This window comes from Taudactylus pleione, unplaced genomic scaffold, assembly GCF_031769625.1.
Source record: "Taudactylus pleione unplaced genomic scaffold, aTauple2 ptg000407l, whole genome shotgun sequence".
Lineage (NCBI taxonomy): Eukaryota > Metazoa > Chordata > Amphibia > Anura > Myobatrachidae > Taudactylus > Taudactylus pleione.
The window spans coordinates 640,303-657,503 of record NW_028284809.1 but is presented as its reverse complement, the minus strand read 5'-3'; the positions used below and the strand labels follow the sequence as shown (position 1 = coordinate 657,503).

Below are 17,201 nucleotides of genomic sequence, written 5' to 3'. Positions count from 1 at the left end.
TTTTTTTTTGGTTTGGACTGGAGTGTACTTTCGGGGGTTACAGCACCCTTTAACGGTCAAGCCAGCCGGCCCTTTACTTATGACACAGGCGCACGCTTGGCACTACTTTGTTGATGCACGTGCGGCTACTGCGCACACAATTCACAAACACAGAAAATAATTTTTTTTTTGGTTTGGACTGGAGTGTACTTTGGGGGTTACAGCACCCTTTAACGGTCAAGCCAGCCGGCCCTTTACTTATGACACAGGCGCACTCTTGGCACTACTTTGTTGATGCACGTGCGGCTACTGCGCACACAATTCACAAACACAGAAAATAATTTTTTTTTTGGTTTGGACTGGAGTGTACTTTCGGGGGTTACAGCACCCTTTAACGGTCAAGCCAGCCGGCCCTTTACTTATGACACAGGCGCACGCTTGGCACTACTTTGTTGATGCACGTGCGGCTACTGCGCACACAATTCACAAACACAGAAAATAATTTTTTTTTTGGTTTGGACTGGAGTGTACTTTCGGGGGTTACAGCACCCTTAACGGTCAAGCCAGCCGGCCCTTTACTTATGACACAGGCGCACGCTTGGCACTACTTTGTTGATGCACGTGCGGCTACTGCGCACACAATTCACAAACACAGAAAATAATTTTTTTTTTGGTTTGGACTGGAGTGTACTTTCGGGGCTTACAGCACCCTTAACGGTCAAGCCAGCCGGCCCTTTACTTATGACACAGGCGCACGCTTGGCACTACTTTGTTGATGCACGTGCGGCTACTGCGCACACAATTCACAAACACAGAAAATATTTTTTTTTTTGGTTTGGACTGGAGTGTACTTTCGGGGGTTACAGCACCCTTAACGGTCAAGCCAGCCGGCCCTTTACTTATGACACAGGCGCACGCTTGGCACTACTTTGTTGATGCACGTGCGGCTACTGCGCACACAATTCACAAACACAGAAAATAATTTTTTTTTTGGTTTGGACTGGAGTGTACTTTGGGGGTTACAGCACCCTTTAATGGTCAAGCCAGCCGGCCCTTTACTTATGACACAGGCGCACGCTTGGCACTACTTTGTTGATGCACGTGCGGCTACTGCGCACACAATTCACAAACACAGAAAATAATTTTTTTTTTGGTTTGGACTGGAGTGTACTTTCGGGGGTTACAGCACCCTTAATGGTCAAGCCAGCCGGCCCTTTACTTATGACACAGGCGCACGCTTGGCACTACTTTGTTGATGCACGTGCGGCTACTGCGCACACAATTCACAAACACAGAAAATAATTTTTTTTTTGGTTTGGACTGGAGTGTACTTTGGGGGTTACAGCACCCTTTAACGGTCAAGCCAGCCGGCCCTTTACTTATGACACAGGCGCACGCTTGGCACTACTTTGTTGATGCACGTGCGGCTACTGCGCACACAATTCACAAACACAGAAAATAATTTTTTTTCTGGTTTGGACTGGAGTGTACTTTCGGGGGTTACAGCACCCTTAACGGTCAAGCCAGCCGGCCCTTTACTTATGACACAGGCGCACGCTTGGCACTACTTTGTTGATGCACGTGCGGCTACTGCGCACACAATTCACAAACACAGAAAATAATTTTTTTTTTTGTTTGGACTGGAGTGTACTTTCGGGGGTTACAGCACCCTTAACGGTCAAGCCAGCCGGCCCTTTACTTATGACACAGGCGCACGCTTGGCACTACTTTGTTGATGCACGTGCGGCTACTGCGCACACAATTCACAAACACAGAAAATAATTTTTTTTTTGGTTTGGACTGGAGTGTACTTTCGGGGGTTACAGCACCCTTAACGGTCAAGCCAGCCGGCCCTTTACTTATGACACAGGCGCACGCTTGGCACTACTTTGTTGATGCACGTGCGGCTACTGCGCACACATTTCACAAACACAGAAAATAATTTTTTTTTGGTTTGGACTGGAGTGTACTTTCGGGGGTTACAGCACCCTTTAACGGTCAAGCCAGCCGGCCCTTTACTTATGACACAGGCGCACGCTTGGCACTACTTTGTTGATGCACGTGCGGCTACTGCGCACACAATTCACAAACACAGAAAATATATTATTTTTTTAGCACTTGGGGGGAGCACCCCTGATGGACAGAGCACCCCCTGGACAACACTACAGCACTCCTTTAGGACTGGGACACTGCACAGGACTTTGGAGTGGACACAGCCCCTATGGAGAACTGACTGCACAACACAGTCCAGCCAGCCCCTATGGACTTTGAAGTAGTGGACACAGCCCCTATTAACAACAGCAGCACAGCACAACACAGCCAGCCCCTATGGACTTTGAAGTAGTGGACAACAGCAGCACTACACTACACTACACTACACAGCCCTAACTCCCACCCTCCCTCTTCACTGTCCACAGCCGAGTGAGAAAATGGCGCCGACGCGGGTACCTTATATAGGATCCAAAACCCGCGAGACTCGGAAGGCGGGATGATGACGTTTTGCCTCGATTTCAGATCCGAGTCAGGCGGGAAAAGTCGAGCCTGACTCGGATCGGACTCGGATCGGGGGGGTTCGGGGGGGTTCGGATTTCAGAAATCCGAACCCGCTCACCCCTAGTCGTGACCATCGCGACCATCGAAATTGCGAGCCGGAGCCTGCGGTTGAGGTTTTCAACCGCAAGCTCCGGAGTGATTTTGGCTCTATCAGAGCCAAAATCACTCCCACTGACATCACTAGTGATGTCAGTGGGCCGGCTTCTGACGGGAGGCGTTCCCGTGGGAACGCCCCCGTCAGGGAGGCACGCCCCCGGCACGCCCACCAAAGGGGGCGTGCTGTCAATCAACATTGACAGCACGCCCCCTTTGATCGGACACAACGAGCGAAGGAAAGTCCTTCGCTCGTCGTGTCTGGCGCATGCGCACGACGGAGCTCCCTCCGTCGTGCGCATGCTCAGTGCAGACCATCGACCCACTTGCGAGCGGACAGCCGCTCGCGAGTGGGTCTGAATCAGGCCCAAAGTTTCAATATATGCATCGCGCTCATAACACAGTGAAGTTTACAACTTCCTAATAGGGGTCATTTCATTTGTTTGTTCAGAGATTGATGTGGCTGTGAAAATGTAATCATATTGTTATATATGCCTAGGAGTTTTTTACATCATATGTATGAATATTTATGATTGGTCTACTAATAATGTTTTTTTAAATGTGCTAATAAGCTGATAGAATTAATCTCTATCTGTAAAAGGTATCAATAAACTAGTATTTTTTATTTATTTTTCACAACTGTGTGTTAGCGCTCTCCTATTGTTTATATTTTCCAGTTTACTATATGGGGACCTAGTATTCCCTTTGTCCTTGAGAGCTGCAGATACTCTAGTTCTGTCTTATTGGCGCCATTACTAATACGTTTCTATTCAGACGTAAATGATCAGCTTTCATTTAGTAGAAATAGTAGCTTTATAAAGCAATGCAACTACACTGGTCTAATATATATATATATATATATATATATATAGATATATATATATATATAAATGGCATAAAGCTTGGCACTCCTCCACAGCCAGTGATTTCGGGTGCCCTCCGCAAGTAACAGAAAACTGTAATGTAGAAAGTGGTGGCTGCGGCACTCCTTAGTAATAAATCAATAAACAGATGAAGTTCTAAACTTCTTTACTTCAACGTTTCAATCTTTTGGATTTTCGTCAGGAAGAAGGAAGAAGTTTTATAAAGCAATGCAACTACACTGGTCTAATATATATATATATATATATATATATATATATATATATATATATATATATATATATATATATAGTGCACATGAGACTGACAGCACACACCTTCTTCAATAGTACCAGGAGTACATAGCCCATAAAAATGTTACGATAGAAAAAAAGTAGCCAGCACATCCAATTTATCAATAGAAAAAAGTTTTTATCCATATAGAAAGTGCATCAACAGATATCCAGTGCATCCATAATAAAGGGCATATTCAGAGAAGTGGGCATAGGATCACCGGGTATGGACAATAATATGCATCAAGCCATTGAGTACTCATCGTAACAGCATGAACCCGGGTCCTTAGAACCAGTGACACCCAACAGCAGCTGTTTCGGTGTTATCCAAACACCTTAATCATGGGCATACTGAGGACTATTCCCACACCAAACTCAATACCCACATGTACCAATCACACAACCGGACTCACCTGGAGAAAATGCTTGTCATGCATTCACATTGCCACATAAGGGTGGAAATGAGCAAATAAAAGTAATGAATAATGGCGGAAGTGACGCTCCGCACTGTGGCCCTGATTCAGAGCCGCTCGTAAGCGGCCGCTCGTTCTGACCGATGTTCGCACATCTGCGCATGCGTACGGATTGTAATACGCATGCGCGAACCAGTCAGTGCGGCCGAAAATCGTTTGTTCGCTATATAGCGAATGCCTGCTATTTTGAGTGACAGGAGGAGGCGTATGTGGGTGGTAACAGGGGAAGGTGCTTGAAAACGGGGAGTGGAATTAGAACGCAGGTGTGCTTAAAGGTCAAAACGGGCATTTTATGGGTGTGCATAATTAATACAGCAGCGTCATTGACCACGTCACTTGGTTTTTTTTACTCAGAACTGCTCGAAAAATAGCAGTTGAAAAAACCAACCACAAGAATAGCGAGCAGTTCATACGCTGTACGATGTACTCGATTAATCTAATAAATAGCGGACATGACGTATGGTGCGAGCGGTCAGGGGGCGTATTTTACAAAATTACAACCGCATGTTTTGCTCGCTCGTTCAGACTTAGAGATGTGAACAGACCGCAAAGAGCGAACGCTTCATTTGAATAGCCACCCCTTGTTTTTGAACGAACGACCGCAAATAGCGTCCGGCTCTGAATGAGGGCCAGTGTCTTCCGTCAGCTGGAAATGGAGCATAGGGACAAACAGAAATGACGTTCCGTCTATTCGAACAACACTCATCAAAAAACTACCCTACCCAGAATCCATTACATGTGGTGAACGGAACAAACATTTCGTTATCCACCAGAGTAGCATAGCAACCACAGTATCAACCATACTGTAAACATGCTGACTGCTTTTGGGCTCGTTTACATTTGGATGTAAATCAGGTTTATGACACGCCTCTCAGATGTAGTTGTACACGCCCATCACATGTATGACATGCCCCTCAGATGTAGCAGTACACGCCCATCACATGTATGACACGCCTCTCAGATGTAGCAGTACACACCCATCACATGTATGACACGCCTCTCAGATGTAGCAGTACACGCCCACTTTACCGCCGCGCTCATAGGTGCTGCTATCACACTCTCCCTCCCTGAAATGCATTTTCAAAAGTAGGCACGTATGGGTTAAGCAATGTCATAAGATTGGTGAAATCGGTGGAGTTTCTGTGTTTTTTTTTTCTTTAGAAAATATGGAGGAGGATGAAGGGAAGGAGGGAGGAACGGCAGCACGTTTATATATATACGATAGTGTCTTAGCAGCAAGCTATTATACTACAGGTTGAGTCTCCCATATCCAAAATGCTTGGGACCAGGGGTGTTTTGGATAATGGAATATTCCGTATTTTGGAATATTTGCATGTCATAATGAAATATCTTGGGAATAGGACCCAAATATACACACAGAATGCATTTGTTATATATACACCTTATACACACAGCCTGCAGGTCATTTTATACAATATTTTTAATAATTTGTGTTTTAGAAAAAGTTTATTCGGAATAGCTGGATATGGGAGACTCAACCTGTATAAGATCTGACTATTGTGAGATCATTGAAAACAGCACAGACACTCATGCTGAGTTCTGAAATCGCTTCCGATTTATGGCATTTGGTGGTGGTTTCTAAAACTGCAAACACTACATCCCAGAGGTCTCCCAGCCAAGGCTGGCCTGTATTCAAGGCTGCAAACAAAAAGTATGGTGGTCGCTCACATCAGCTTAATGACATAGCACAGGTGCTTGTAAAGGGCGGGGTTTACACTGAGCTACAGAAAACAAAAGGGATTTTCCCTCCAGCACACTGCAGCAATTTCAACGAAAATACTTGAATCCTACATAATAATAGAGATTCAGAGGTATTGGCTACATACATTTGTAAATATATGATTAAGCACCGGGCCAACGTCAAGGCTCCTCTATACCAGCGTTCCTAATATTATGGGGTTCACATCCGTGGCGCAGGGAACCCCAAAAGAATCCAGCCAAGGACCATCCCCAGGGCATCACACGAAAAAAGGGAAAAAAGGTGAAAGTGAAGTGTAAAGTATAGATGTATAAGGATAAATCAATAAGTGTTAAAATAATGGTAAGGGGTTAAAATTACATAAATAATAGACAAACAATTAGAAAGGTGATAAAAAAACATCTATGTGAATTAAGTGGTGATGCCCCGAAAAAAGGCCCAGCCAGAGCAACTCCGGGGGCCCCACGCCCAAACGCTCACCCCAAAATAATTGTTGCTACCTAATAATAGCACCCACTCTGGGTCATATAATTACAAATTAATGTACTGCATGATAACAGCACATGTATAAGCCAAGAGCTGACTCACCTAGGAGGTACCCCAGAAACCTCCAAATGGCACTATAAGGACCAGCACATCCCCCCAATGCTGGCTCCTTTCATGCCTCACAAAACTGCAAACAAAGAGTATGGTGGTGTATTCAAGGCTGGCATGTATACAAGGCTGGCATGTATACAGTTGTATATGCACCAGGCAGGACAGGACTGCCTATCTGACACTTCTGGCAAGGCAAGAAGGGCCAATGGACAGATGAGTCGGTTCTGCAGTGAAGGCCTGGCTGAGCAATACTCTGCTTGGCTGCCATGCTTAGGCTGGGCCATGCCACAAAGCCCACCCTCATAACCAGAGGTGTAGCATGTAGGGATGGTACCCAGAGCATGTGCTACCGCGCCCCAAGTATGCCAGGGAAGGGGCTTGCCCAGCATGTAGGGGAAAATTAAAGGGAAACGAAAATTAACATATGGGGCAGTATCAAACTGGGGCATGGAGGGCTATATTTCAACCCACTAAAGTAATTCCACTAGTAAAATAAATGTATCAGTAATATAACATCAATATAAGCAATGTTACATTATATGTACTGTAATAAAATACACCCAATTCACATTAAGCCATAAACAGTATATAGTGGCCAAAATTCACTTGCCACACAATAGTGCCCCCAGGGGCATATTAAGAGAAGTGGGGGCCCATGTGTAGCCCTCCACTATGCCCAGCGGCCAGCAGCGCACTGGGCGCATACTGTGCATGCGCAGGTCACCATGGAAATGGCGCAGCAGCTGTTTACCTGGTGATTTCCCTACTGTATCTGCGCATAGCGTCTGTAAAATGGCCGCGACGGCCATTTTCCAGGCAATTTGTAGGGCGATGGTAGCACCGACTCTTGACTCCAGGGTGTTATGTATTTAATAAATCGTTGCCGGTCAGGGTGCCGGCAGTCAGAATCCCGGCGCTGGAACCATGACAGCAGTTTAAATCCTGGCTCCAGAATCCCAAACACTGAGGGCCTGATTCAGAGCCGGGCACTCTGACCAGAGCGCTCACTCTGAATCAGGGACCTCCTACCTAAAATTGGAGCGGCCTCCTGGCCGCTCGCATAGCTGTGGTGACCACCCACAGCTTATGTGAGCGGCCAAAAAGATGGTCGCAATGGTCAAGACCATCGCGACCATCGGGCTTGCGATGAGACCCTGCGGTAGGGTCTCACTGCCGCAAGCCCAGGAGTGCTTTTGGCTCTATCAGTGCCAAAAGCACTCCCACTGACATCACTAGTGATGTCAGTGGGGCCGGCCCCAGACGGTAGGTGTTCCCATGGGAACGCCTCCGTCTGGGCAGCAACGCCCCTGGCACGCCCACCAAAGGGGGCGTGCTGTCACTCACCATCGACAGCACGCCCCCTTTGGTGCAAGACCCATAACGATGGCTTGGCCGTCGCTATGCGGGTCTCGCACATGCGCACGACGGAGCTCCCTCCATCGTGCACATGTGCACTAGGGCACCATCGACCCGCTTGCGAGCGCTCAGCGCTCGCGAGCGGGTCTGAATCAGGCCCTGACATCCCAATGGTATGTATTAGGGTCAAGCACTAGGAGAAGGGTTAGGTTTAGGTTGTGGGAGAGGAGGGTTAGGTTTAGGCTACACCATGCCACGTGCTTTGTTCGCATCATGCAATCCTATGGAGCCGCGGGTGCGAACGCAGCGTGCATACTCATTCAAGGGTGCGCAACTCGCACCATGCGTGGTGTGATTTCCCACACAAGCGGCAAAGATCTGCATCACACAATAGTGCCCTTTATTTACATTATGCTACACAGTAATGGCTACATTGCACATTATGCCACACAGTAGTGCCCACAATTGACATTATGCCACAGAAGTGGCCCTTATTCACATTATTATGCCACAGTAGTGCCCTTATACACATTATGCCACACAGTAGTGCCCCGTATTCACATTATGCCACAGTAGTGTCCCTTATTCTTATTATGCCACAGTAATGCCCTTATACACATTATGTCACACAGTAGTGCCCCGTATTCACATTATGCCACAGTAGTGGCCATAATTCACATTATACCACAGTAGTGCCCCTTATTCACATTATGCCACAGTAGTGCCCCATATTCACATTATGCCACAGTGGTGCCATACACATTATGCCACACAGTAGTGCCCCGTATTCACATTATGCCACAGTAGTGGCCATAATTCACATTATGCCACAGTAGTGCCCCTTATTCACATTATGCCACAATAGTGCCTCTCTTTCACATTATGCCACAGTAGTGCCCCTTATACACCTTATGCCACAGTAGTGCCCCTTATACACCTTATGCCACAGTATTGCCCCTTATACAAATGCTACAGATGTGCCCCCTTATTTGTATTTAGCTTCAGAGCAGTCCGGCGTGACCGCATCATACTCATCACTCAGGCTCCTCCCAGTCACGGGTGTTTTGACCGGGGCTCTCAGCAGCAGCACCTGACTCAGGCCCCTCTGCAGCAGGGATACAGCCGCCATGTTTACTCCTCCTGTGTGACTGACGCTCAACCTGTACAACCTGAGCCGGCTGATGTCAGGGCCATGGTGGGAGTGGGATTCAGCTAAGTGCAGGCAAAGAGGAAGGGCCTGGGGGTTATGATGGGAGGGGACCACCTCCTCATCCCTCTTTGTTATTGCCAATGGCTCCAACCTTCCTCCCTTCTGCTCATTCTAAGAGCTGGATTAAGACCCCACAGGGCACTAGGCAAAATATCACCTTGGTGCTCCATATTAATGTATATATATTCCTCACATAGATCTCTCCCCAGCTCCCCTACCCTCACAGACACATAGCTCTCCTCCCCTCCCTCAGCTCCCCTCCCCCAATGCAGTCCCCCCACACACAGCTCTCCCCACTCACTCAGATCCTCCCACACAGCTGCCCCTCCCCACTCTGCTCCCCCCTCACACACAGCTCTCCTCCACTCACTCAGCTCCTCTCCCCTAACACAGTCCCACACTCACACACAGCTCTCCTCCCCTCACTGAGCTCCTCTCCCCTAACACAGTCCCACACTCACACACAGCTATCCTCCCCTCACTCAGCTCCTCTCCCCTAACACAGTACCACACTCACACACAGCTCTCCTCCCCTCCCTCAGCTCCCCTCCCCCAATGCAGTCCCCCCCACACACAGCTCTCCCCACTCACTCAGATCCTCCCACACAGCTGCCCCTCCCCACTCTGCTCCCCCCTCACACACAGCTCTCCTCCACTCACTCAGCTCCTCTCCCCTAACACAGTCCCACACTCACACACAGCTCTCCTCCCCTCACTGAGCTCCTCTCCCCTAACACAGTCCCACACTCACACACAGCTATCCTCCCCTCACTCAGCTCCTCTCCCCTAACACAGTACCACACTCACACACAGCTCTCCTCCCCTCCCTCAGCTCCCCTCCCCCAATGCAGTCCCCCCCACACACAGCTCTCCCCACTCACTCAGATCCTCCCACACAGCTGCCCCTCCCCACTCTGCTCCCCCCTCACACACAGCTCTCCTCCCCTCACTCAGCTCCTCTCCCCTAACACAGTCCCACACTCACACACAGCTATCCTCCCCTCACTCAGCTCCTCTCCCCTAACACAGTCCCACACTCACACACAGCTCTCCTCCACTCACTCAGCTCCTCTCCCCTAACACAGTCCTACACTCACACACAGCACTCCTCCCCCAATGCAGTCCCCCCCACACACAGCTCTCCCCACTCACTCAGATCCTCCCACACAGCTGCCCCTCCCACTCTGCTCCCCAATCACTCATCTCCCCTCCTCTAACACAGTCTCACCATACACACAGCTTTCCTCCCCTCACTCAGTTCCTCTCCCCTATAACAGTCCCACATTCACACACAGCTCTACTCCCCTCACTCAGCACCTCTCCCCTAACACAGTCCCCCCCTCACACACAGCTCTCCTCCCCTCACTGAGCTCCTCTCCTCTAACACTGGACCTCATTCAGAGTCGGTCATTGTGGCTGCATGGTCGTACGCCACCCATGTTCGCTATACTGCACATGCGTAAAGTTCGCAATGCGCGTGGGCAAACTAGCCGCTACGATTTGAAATTTCTCTCTCCTAGAACACAGCCAGGTCGGTAGTTTGAGTGACAGAATGAGGCGTTTGTGGGTGGTAACAGGGGAAGGTGCTTGAAAACGGGGGAGTGGAGATCCGAACGCAGGCGTGCCTAATTATGCGAATGGTGTTTTATGGGAGTGCATACAGTTTTATGGGAGTGCATAATTAACAAAGTAGCGTCGTGGCACATGTGACATGGGAGGTTTTTACACTGACATGATCGTAGAGCTTAAGAGAGGGTATGGTCAACCTTAAGCTCTACAAAAAGTTCTGATGGTTCCCGATGGTCTCGATTAATCCTTATATGGCCGGAGATGACGTGCAATGTGTACGAGAAGGGGGCGTATTTTTTTGAATTCCGACCGCTTCCACCCCTTGGTCGGCCAGCTACCGATCCGAACTTAGGGATGCAACTTGCGAGGGAATCATTTGAATATCCATCCCCTTTTCCCGTACGACCGTGCAACCGCTTCAACCGACTCTGAATGAGGTCCACAGTCCCATATTCACACACAGCTCTCCTCCCCTTACTGAGCTCCTCTCCCCTAACACAGTCCCACCCTCACACACAGCTCTCCTCCCCTCACTCAGCTCTCCTCCCCTAACACAGACCCCCCTCACAAACAGCTCTCCTCCCCTCACTGAGCTCCTCTCCCCTAACACAGTCCCACATTCACACACAGGTCTCCTCCCCTCACTCAGCTCCTCTCCCCTAACACAGTCCCCCCCTCACACACAGCTCTCCTCCCCACACTGAGCTCCTCTCCCCTAACACAGTCCCCCACTCACACACAGCTCTCCTCCCCTCACTGAGCTCCTCTCTCCTAACACAGTCCCACATTCACACACAGCCTTTCCTCCCCTCACTCAGTTCCTCTCCCCTAACACAGTCACCCATTCACACACAGCTTTCCTCCCCTCACTCAGCTCCTCTCCCCTAACACAGTCCCACACTCACACACAGCTCTCCTCCCCTCACTGAGCTCCTCTCCCCTAAAACAGTCCCCCACTCACACACAGCTCTCCTCCCCTCACTGAGCTCCTCTCCCCTAACACAGTCCCCCCACTCACACACAGCTCTCCTCCCCTCACTCAGCTCCTCTCCCCTACCACAGTCCCACATTCACACACAGCTCTCCTCCCCTCACTGAGCTTCCCTCCCCTAACACAGTGCCCCCCTCACACACAGCTCTCCTCCCCTCACTGAGCTCCTCTCCCCTAACACAGTCCCATATTCACACAAAGCTCTCCTCCCCTTACTGAGCTCCTTTCCTCTAACACAGTCCCCCACTCACACACAGCTCTCCTCCACTCACTCAGCTCTCCTCCCCTAACACAGACCCTCCTCACACACAGCTCTCCTCTCACTCAGCTCCTCTCCCCAAACACAGTCCCCCCTTCACACACAGCTCTCCTCCCCTCACTGAGCTCCTCTCCCCTAACACAGTCCCCCCCTCACACACAGCTCTCCTCCCCTCACTGAGCTCCTCACCCCTACCACAGTCCCACATTCACACACAGCTCTCCTCCCCTCACTGAGCTTCCCTCCCCTAACACAGTGCCCCCCTCACACACAGCTCTCCTCCCCTCACTCAGCTCCTCTCCCCTAACACAGTCCCACATTCACACACAGCTCTCCTCCCCTCACTGAGCTCCTCTCCCCTAACACAGTCCCCCTCACACACAGCTCTCCTCTCACTCAGCTCCTCTCCCCAAACACAGTCCCCCCTTCACACACAGCTCTCCTCCCCTCACTGAGCTCCTCTCCCCTAACACAGTCCCCCCCTCACACACAGCTCTCCTCCCCTCACTGAGCTCCTCACCCCTACCACAGTCCCACATTCACACACAGCTCTCCTCCCCTCACTGAGCTTCCCTCCCCTAACACAGTGCCCCCCTCACACACAGCTCTCCTCCCCTCACTCAGCTCCTCTCCCCTAACACAGTCCCACATTCACACACAGCTCTCCTCCCCTCACTGAGCTCCTCTCCCCTAACACAGTCCCCCTCACACACAGCTCTCCTCCTCTCACTGAGCTCCTCTCCCCTAACACAGTCCACCACTCACACACATCTCTCCTCCCTCACTGAGCTTCCCTCCCCTAACACAGTCCCCCCCTCACACACAGCTCTCCTCCCCTCACTGAGCTCCTCTCCCCTAACACAGTCCCATATTCACACAAAGCTCTCCTCCCCTTACTGAGCTCCTCTCCTCTAACACAGTCCCCCACTCACACACAGCTCTCCTCCACTCACTCAGCTCTCCTCCCCTAACACAGACCCTCCTCACACACAGCTCTCATCTCACTCAGCTCCTCTCCCCTAACACAGTCCCCCCTTCACACACAGCTCTCCTCCCCTCACTGAGCTCCTCTCCCCTAACACAGTCCCACATTCACACACAGCTCTCCTCCCCTCACTCAGCTCCTCTCCCTTAACACAGTCCCACACTCACACACAGCTCTCCTCCCCTCGCTCAGCTCCCCTTCCCTAACACAGTCCCCCCCTGACACACAGCTCTCCTCCCCTCACTGAGCTCCTCTCCCCTAACACAGTCCCCCACTCACACACAGCCTTCCTCCCCTTACTCAGCTTCCCTCCCCTAACACAGACCCTCCTCACACAGCTCTCCTACCTTCACGCAGCTCTCCTCCCCTAACACAGTCCCACCCTCACACACAGCTCTCCTCCCTCACTCAGCTCCTCTCCCCTACCACAGTCCCACATTCACACACAGCTCTCTTCCCCTCACTGAGCTTCCCTCCCCTAACACAGTCCCCCACTCACACACAGCCTTCCTCCCCTTACTCAGCTTCCCTCCCCTAACACAGTCCCACATTCACACACAGCTCTCCTCCCCTCACTCAGCTCCTCTCCCCTAACACAGTCCCACATTCACACACAGCTCTCCTCCCCTCACTCAGCTCCTCTCCCCTAACACAGTCCCCCTCACACACAGCTCTCCTCCTCTCACTGAGCTACTCTCCCCTAACACAGTCCACCACTCACACACATCTCTCCTCCCCTCACTGAGCTTCCCTCCCCTAACACAGTCCCCCCCTCACACACAGCTCTCCTCCCCTCACTGAGCTCCTCTCCCCTAACACAGTCCAATATTCACACAAAGCTCTCCTCCCCTTACTGAGCTCCTCTCCTCTAACACAGTCCCCCACTCACACACAGCTCTCCTCCACTCACTCAGCTCTCCTCCCCTAACACAGACCCTCCTCACACACAGCTCTCCTCTCACTCAGCTCCTCTCCCCTAACACAGTCCCCCCCTCACACACAGCTCTCCTCCCCTCACTGAGCTCCTCTCCCCTAACACAGTCCCACATTCACACACAGCTCTCCTCCCCTCACTCAGCTCCTCTCCCCTAACACAGTCCCACACTCACACACAGCTCTCCTCCCCTCACTCAGCTCTCCTCCCCTAACACAGACCCTCCTCACACACAGCTCTCCTCTCACTCAGCTCCTCTCCCCTAACACAGTCCCCCCTCACACACAGCTCTCCTCCCCTCACTGAGCTCCTCTCCCCTAACACAGTCCCACATTCACACACAGCTCTCCTCCCCTCACTCAGCTCCTCTCCCTTAAAACAGTCCCACACTCACACACAGCTCTCCTCCCCTCACTCAGCTCCCCTTCCCTAACCCAGAACCCCCTCACACACAGCTTTCCTCCCCATACTCAGCTTCCCTTCCATAACACAGACCCTCCTCACACAGCTCTCCTCCCCTCACTCAGCTCTCCTCCCCTAACACAGTCCCACCCTCACACACAGCTCTCCTCCCCTCACTCAGCTCCCCTCCCCTAACACAGACCCCCCTCACACACAGCTCTCCTCCCCAAACTCAGCTCCCCTAACACAGCCCCTCCCTCACACACACATCTCTCCTCCCCACACTCAGCTCCCCTAACACAGCCCCCCTCACACACAGCTCTCCTCCCCACACTCAGCTCCCCTAACACAGCCCCCCTCACACACAGCTCTCCTCTACAACACTCAGCTCCCCTAACACAGCCCCCCTCACACACAGCTCTCCTCCACAACACTCAGCTCCCCTAACACAGCCCCCCTCACACACAGCTCTCCTCCACAACACTCAGCTCCCCTAACACAGCCCCCCTCACACACAGCTCTCCTCCACAACACTCAGCTCCCCTAACACAGCCCCCCTCACACACAGCTCTCCTCCAGACACTCAGCTCCCCTACCCTAACACAGTCCCTCTTCACACACAGCTCTCCTCACTCACTCAGCTCCCTTCCCCTAACACAGTCACCCCTCACACACAGCTTTCCTCCCCTTACTCAGCTCCCCGCCTCCAACACAGACCCCCAACACACAGCTCTCCCCACTCACTCAGATCTCTCCCACACAGCTTCCCCTCCCCACTCAGCTCCCCCCCTCAAACAGAGCTCTCCTCCCCTCACTCAGCTCCCCTCCCCTAACACAGTCCCCCCCTTACACACAGCTCATCACTCAACTCCCCTTCTCTAACATAGTCACCTCCACACACACACATCTCCCCCTTCACTCAATACCCCCTCCCCTCAAACACACACATATCTCCTGTTCACTCAGACCCTCCTCCTCACATAGATCTCTCCTCCTCACAGAGGCCCTCATTCAGAGGCGGTCGCACCGGAGAGATAGGTCGCACCCAAAGTGACCGAGAATATGCAAAACGAGCGCTCAGTCGCAAAGCACATTGTAAGCGCGGAAACACCCACAACAATGAAAGCACACATCCTGTAACCACCCACAAACGGCACAAAATGTCAATCACAGCTACGACCTCGTAGTGACTAGCGAGCAAGAGGATTGCGGTCGGGAAGACAATCTTGCGCATGCGCACTGCCATGTACACGCATGCGCAGTTGAAAAAAACATCGCTCGCTACGTCCAATCGCTCCGTGCGACGCCTCTAAATAAGGTCCAGAGACCACTAACACCTCTACTCTGATGTCCCCTCCTCACTGTGGCTGGGCCTTGAGCATATAAAGAGATCAGTGCCTCCATATTGAGGCCATGGTGTGGACGGAGCCACAGGCACTGCTCTGCCCTCACCACATCCCCTGTATGGGTGCAGATGATCCGCTCCCAGTCCAATGACTGATTTCCTACGCCCTTTCCTGCATCCTTGCTACACCCCTGCCTGTAACTCACAGCACGCCCTTGTGAGGCGTGATAGCGCTTTTTCCATGGAATGCCGGAGCCAAATTAAAGTACCAGTCACCAGGTTGACGCTAAGAAAACCAGTAACATACGAACCTACGGCTTGACGGGGTTGCTGCACAATATAGTGCTTTTGTAGTACATACAGATACTGCATATCGATCAGTGTGTCTCTGTCTGGACAGTGTTATTCATAAATAATAAAGTCACATGTAAAGTGCACTGAAATACAGACACAAATACAAAAGAAAAGTACTAATTAGGGCCCTGATACAGAGCCGGACGCTCTGACAGAGCGCTCGCTCTGAATTAGGGTGTCTTTTTTTTTATGGAGCGGCCTCCTGGCCGCTCGCATTGCTGTGGATTACCACCCACAGCTAATGCGAGCGGCCAGGATGATGGTCGCAATGGTCAAGACCATCGCGACCATCGGGCTTGCGACGAGTCCCTTGTGGTAGGGTCTCGTGGCCGCAAGCCCCAGAGAGATTTCAGCTCTAACAGAGCCGAAAGCTCTCCCACTGACATCACTTGTGATGTCAGTGGGGCCGCCCCCAGACGGAAGGCGTTCTCATGGGAACGCCTCCGTCTGGCCAGCCACCCCCCCCGGCCCACCCACCAAAGGGGGCGTGCTGTCACTCAACATCAACAGCACGCCCCCTTTGCTGCGAGACCCGGAGCGACGGATTGCCCATAGCTATCTGGGTCTCGCGCATTCGCACGACGGAGCCAGCTCTGTCGTGCGAGTGCGCTCTGGGCCACCATCGACCCGGTTGCGAGCGCTCAGCGCTCACGACCGGGTCTGAATCAGGCCCTAATTAACAATAAATGCAAACTTCCATTGCTTTCCCCTTTAAAAACCAAATGGCGGTCTGCTTTCCTGCTGTCGGCCAAATGCTGGGAATCCGGTACATAATGCAGATAGACTCCAGCAGCCACACTACTAGCAGCTACTAGCAGTATCAGTGGGAGGGATCAAGATGCACTCAGAGGCTATCAAACCTCGTGGCACCTATTGCAGCTGCCTCCTTCTGCCTACCACTAGCCTGGACTTAGTGTAGATGTGCGCCAGGTAACTCTTACCAGTCTTTCTGGAGTCAGACGCCAAGTTCAGCAAATGGATCATGTTCTCTGAAAGGAAAGGGAAAAGTAGAGGCATTAGTTCCTAACTGAGGCAATGGCAAATCTACTGCAGACTTAGGGTCTAATTCAGAGCCGGACGCTATTTGCGGTCGTTCGTTCAGAAAAAAGGGGTGGCTATTCAAATGAACCGTTCGCTCTTTGCGGACTGTTCACGCCTCTACGTCTGAACGAGCGAACAAAACTAGCGGTCGTAATTTTGAAAAATACGCCCCCTGGCCGCTAGCAT

At 51.4% G+C, this 17,201-nt stretch overlaps 1 protein-coding gene across 1 annotated transcript in view; it reads right to left on the bottom strand.

Annotated features, from left to right (window-relative positions):
* LOC148506342 (uncharacterized) overlaps positions 1-17,201 on the bottom strand; it is a 63,011-nt gene that overhangs the window by 29,692 nt on the left and 16,118 nt on the right. The window contains exon 3 of the mRNA XM_088446832.1: positions 16,916-16,963. Coding sequence (XP_088302958.1) covers positions 16,916-16,963 — 48 coding nt within the window. The remainder of the gene's footprint in view (positions 1-16,915; positions 16,964-17,201) is intronic.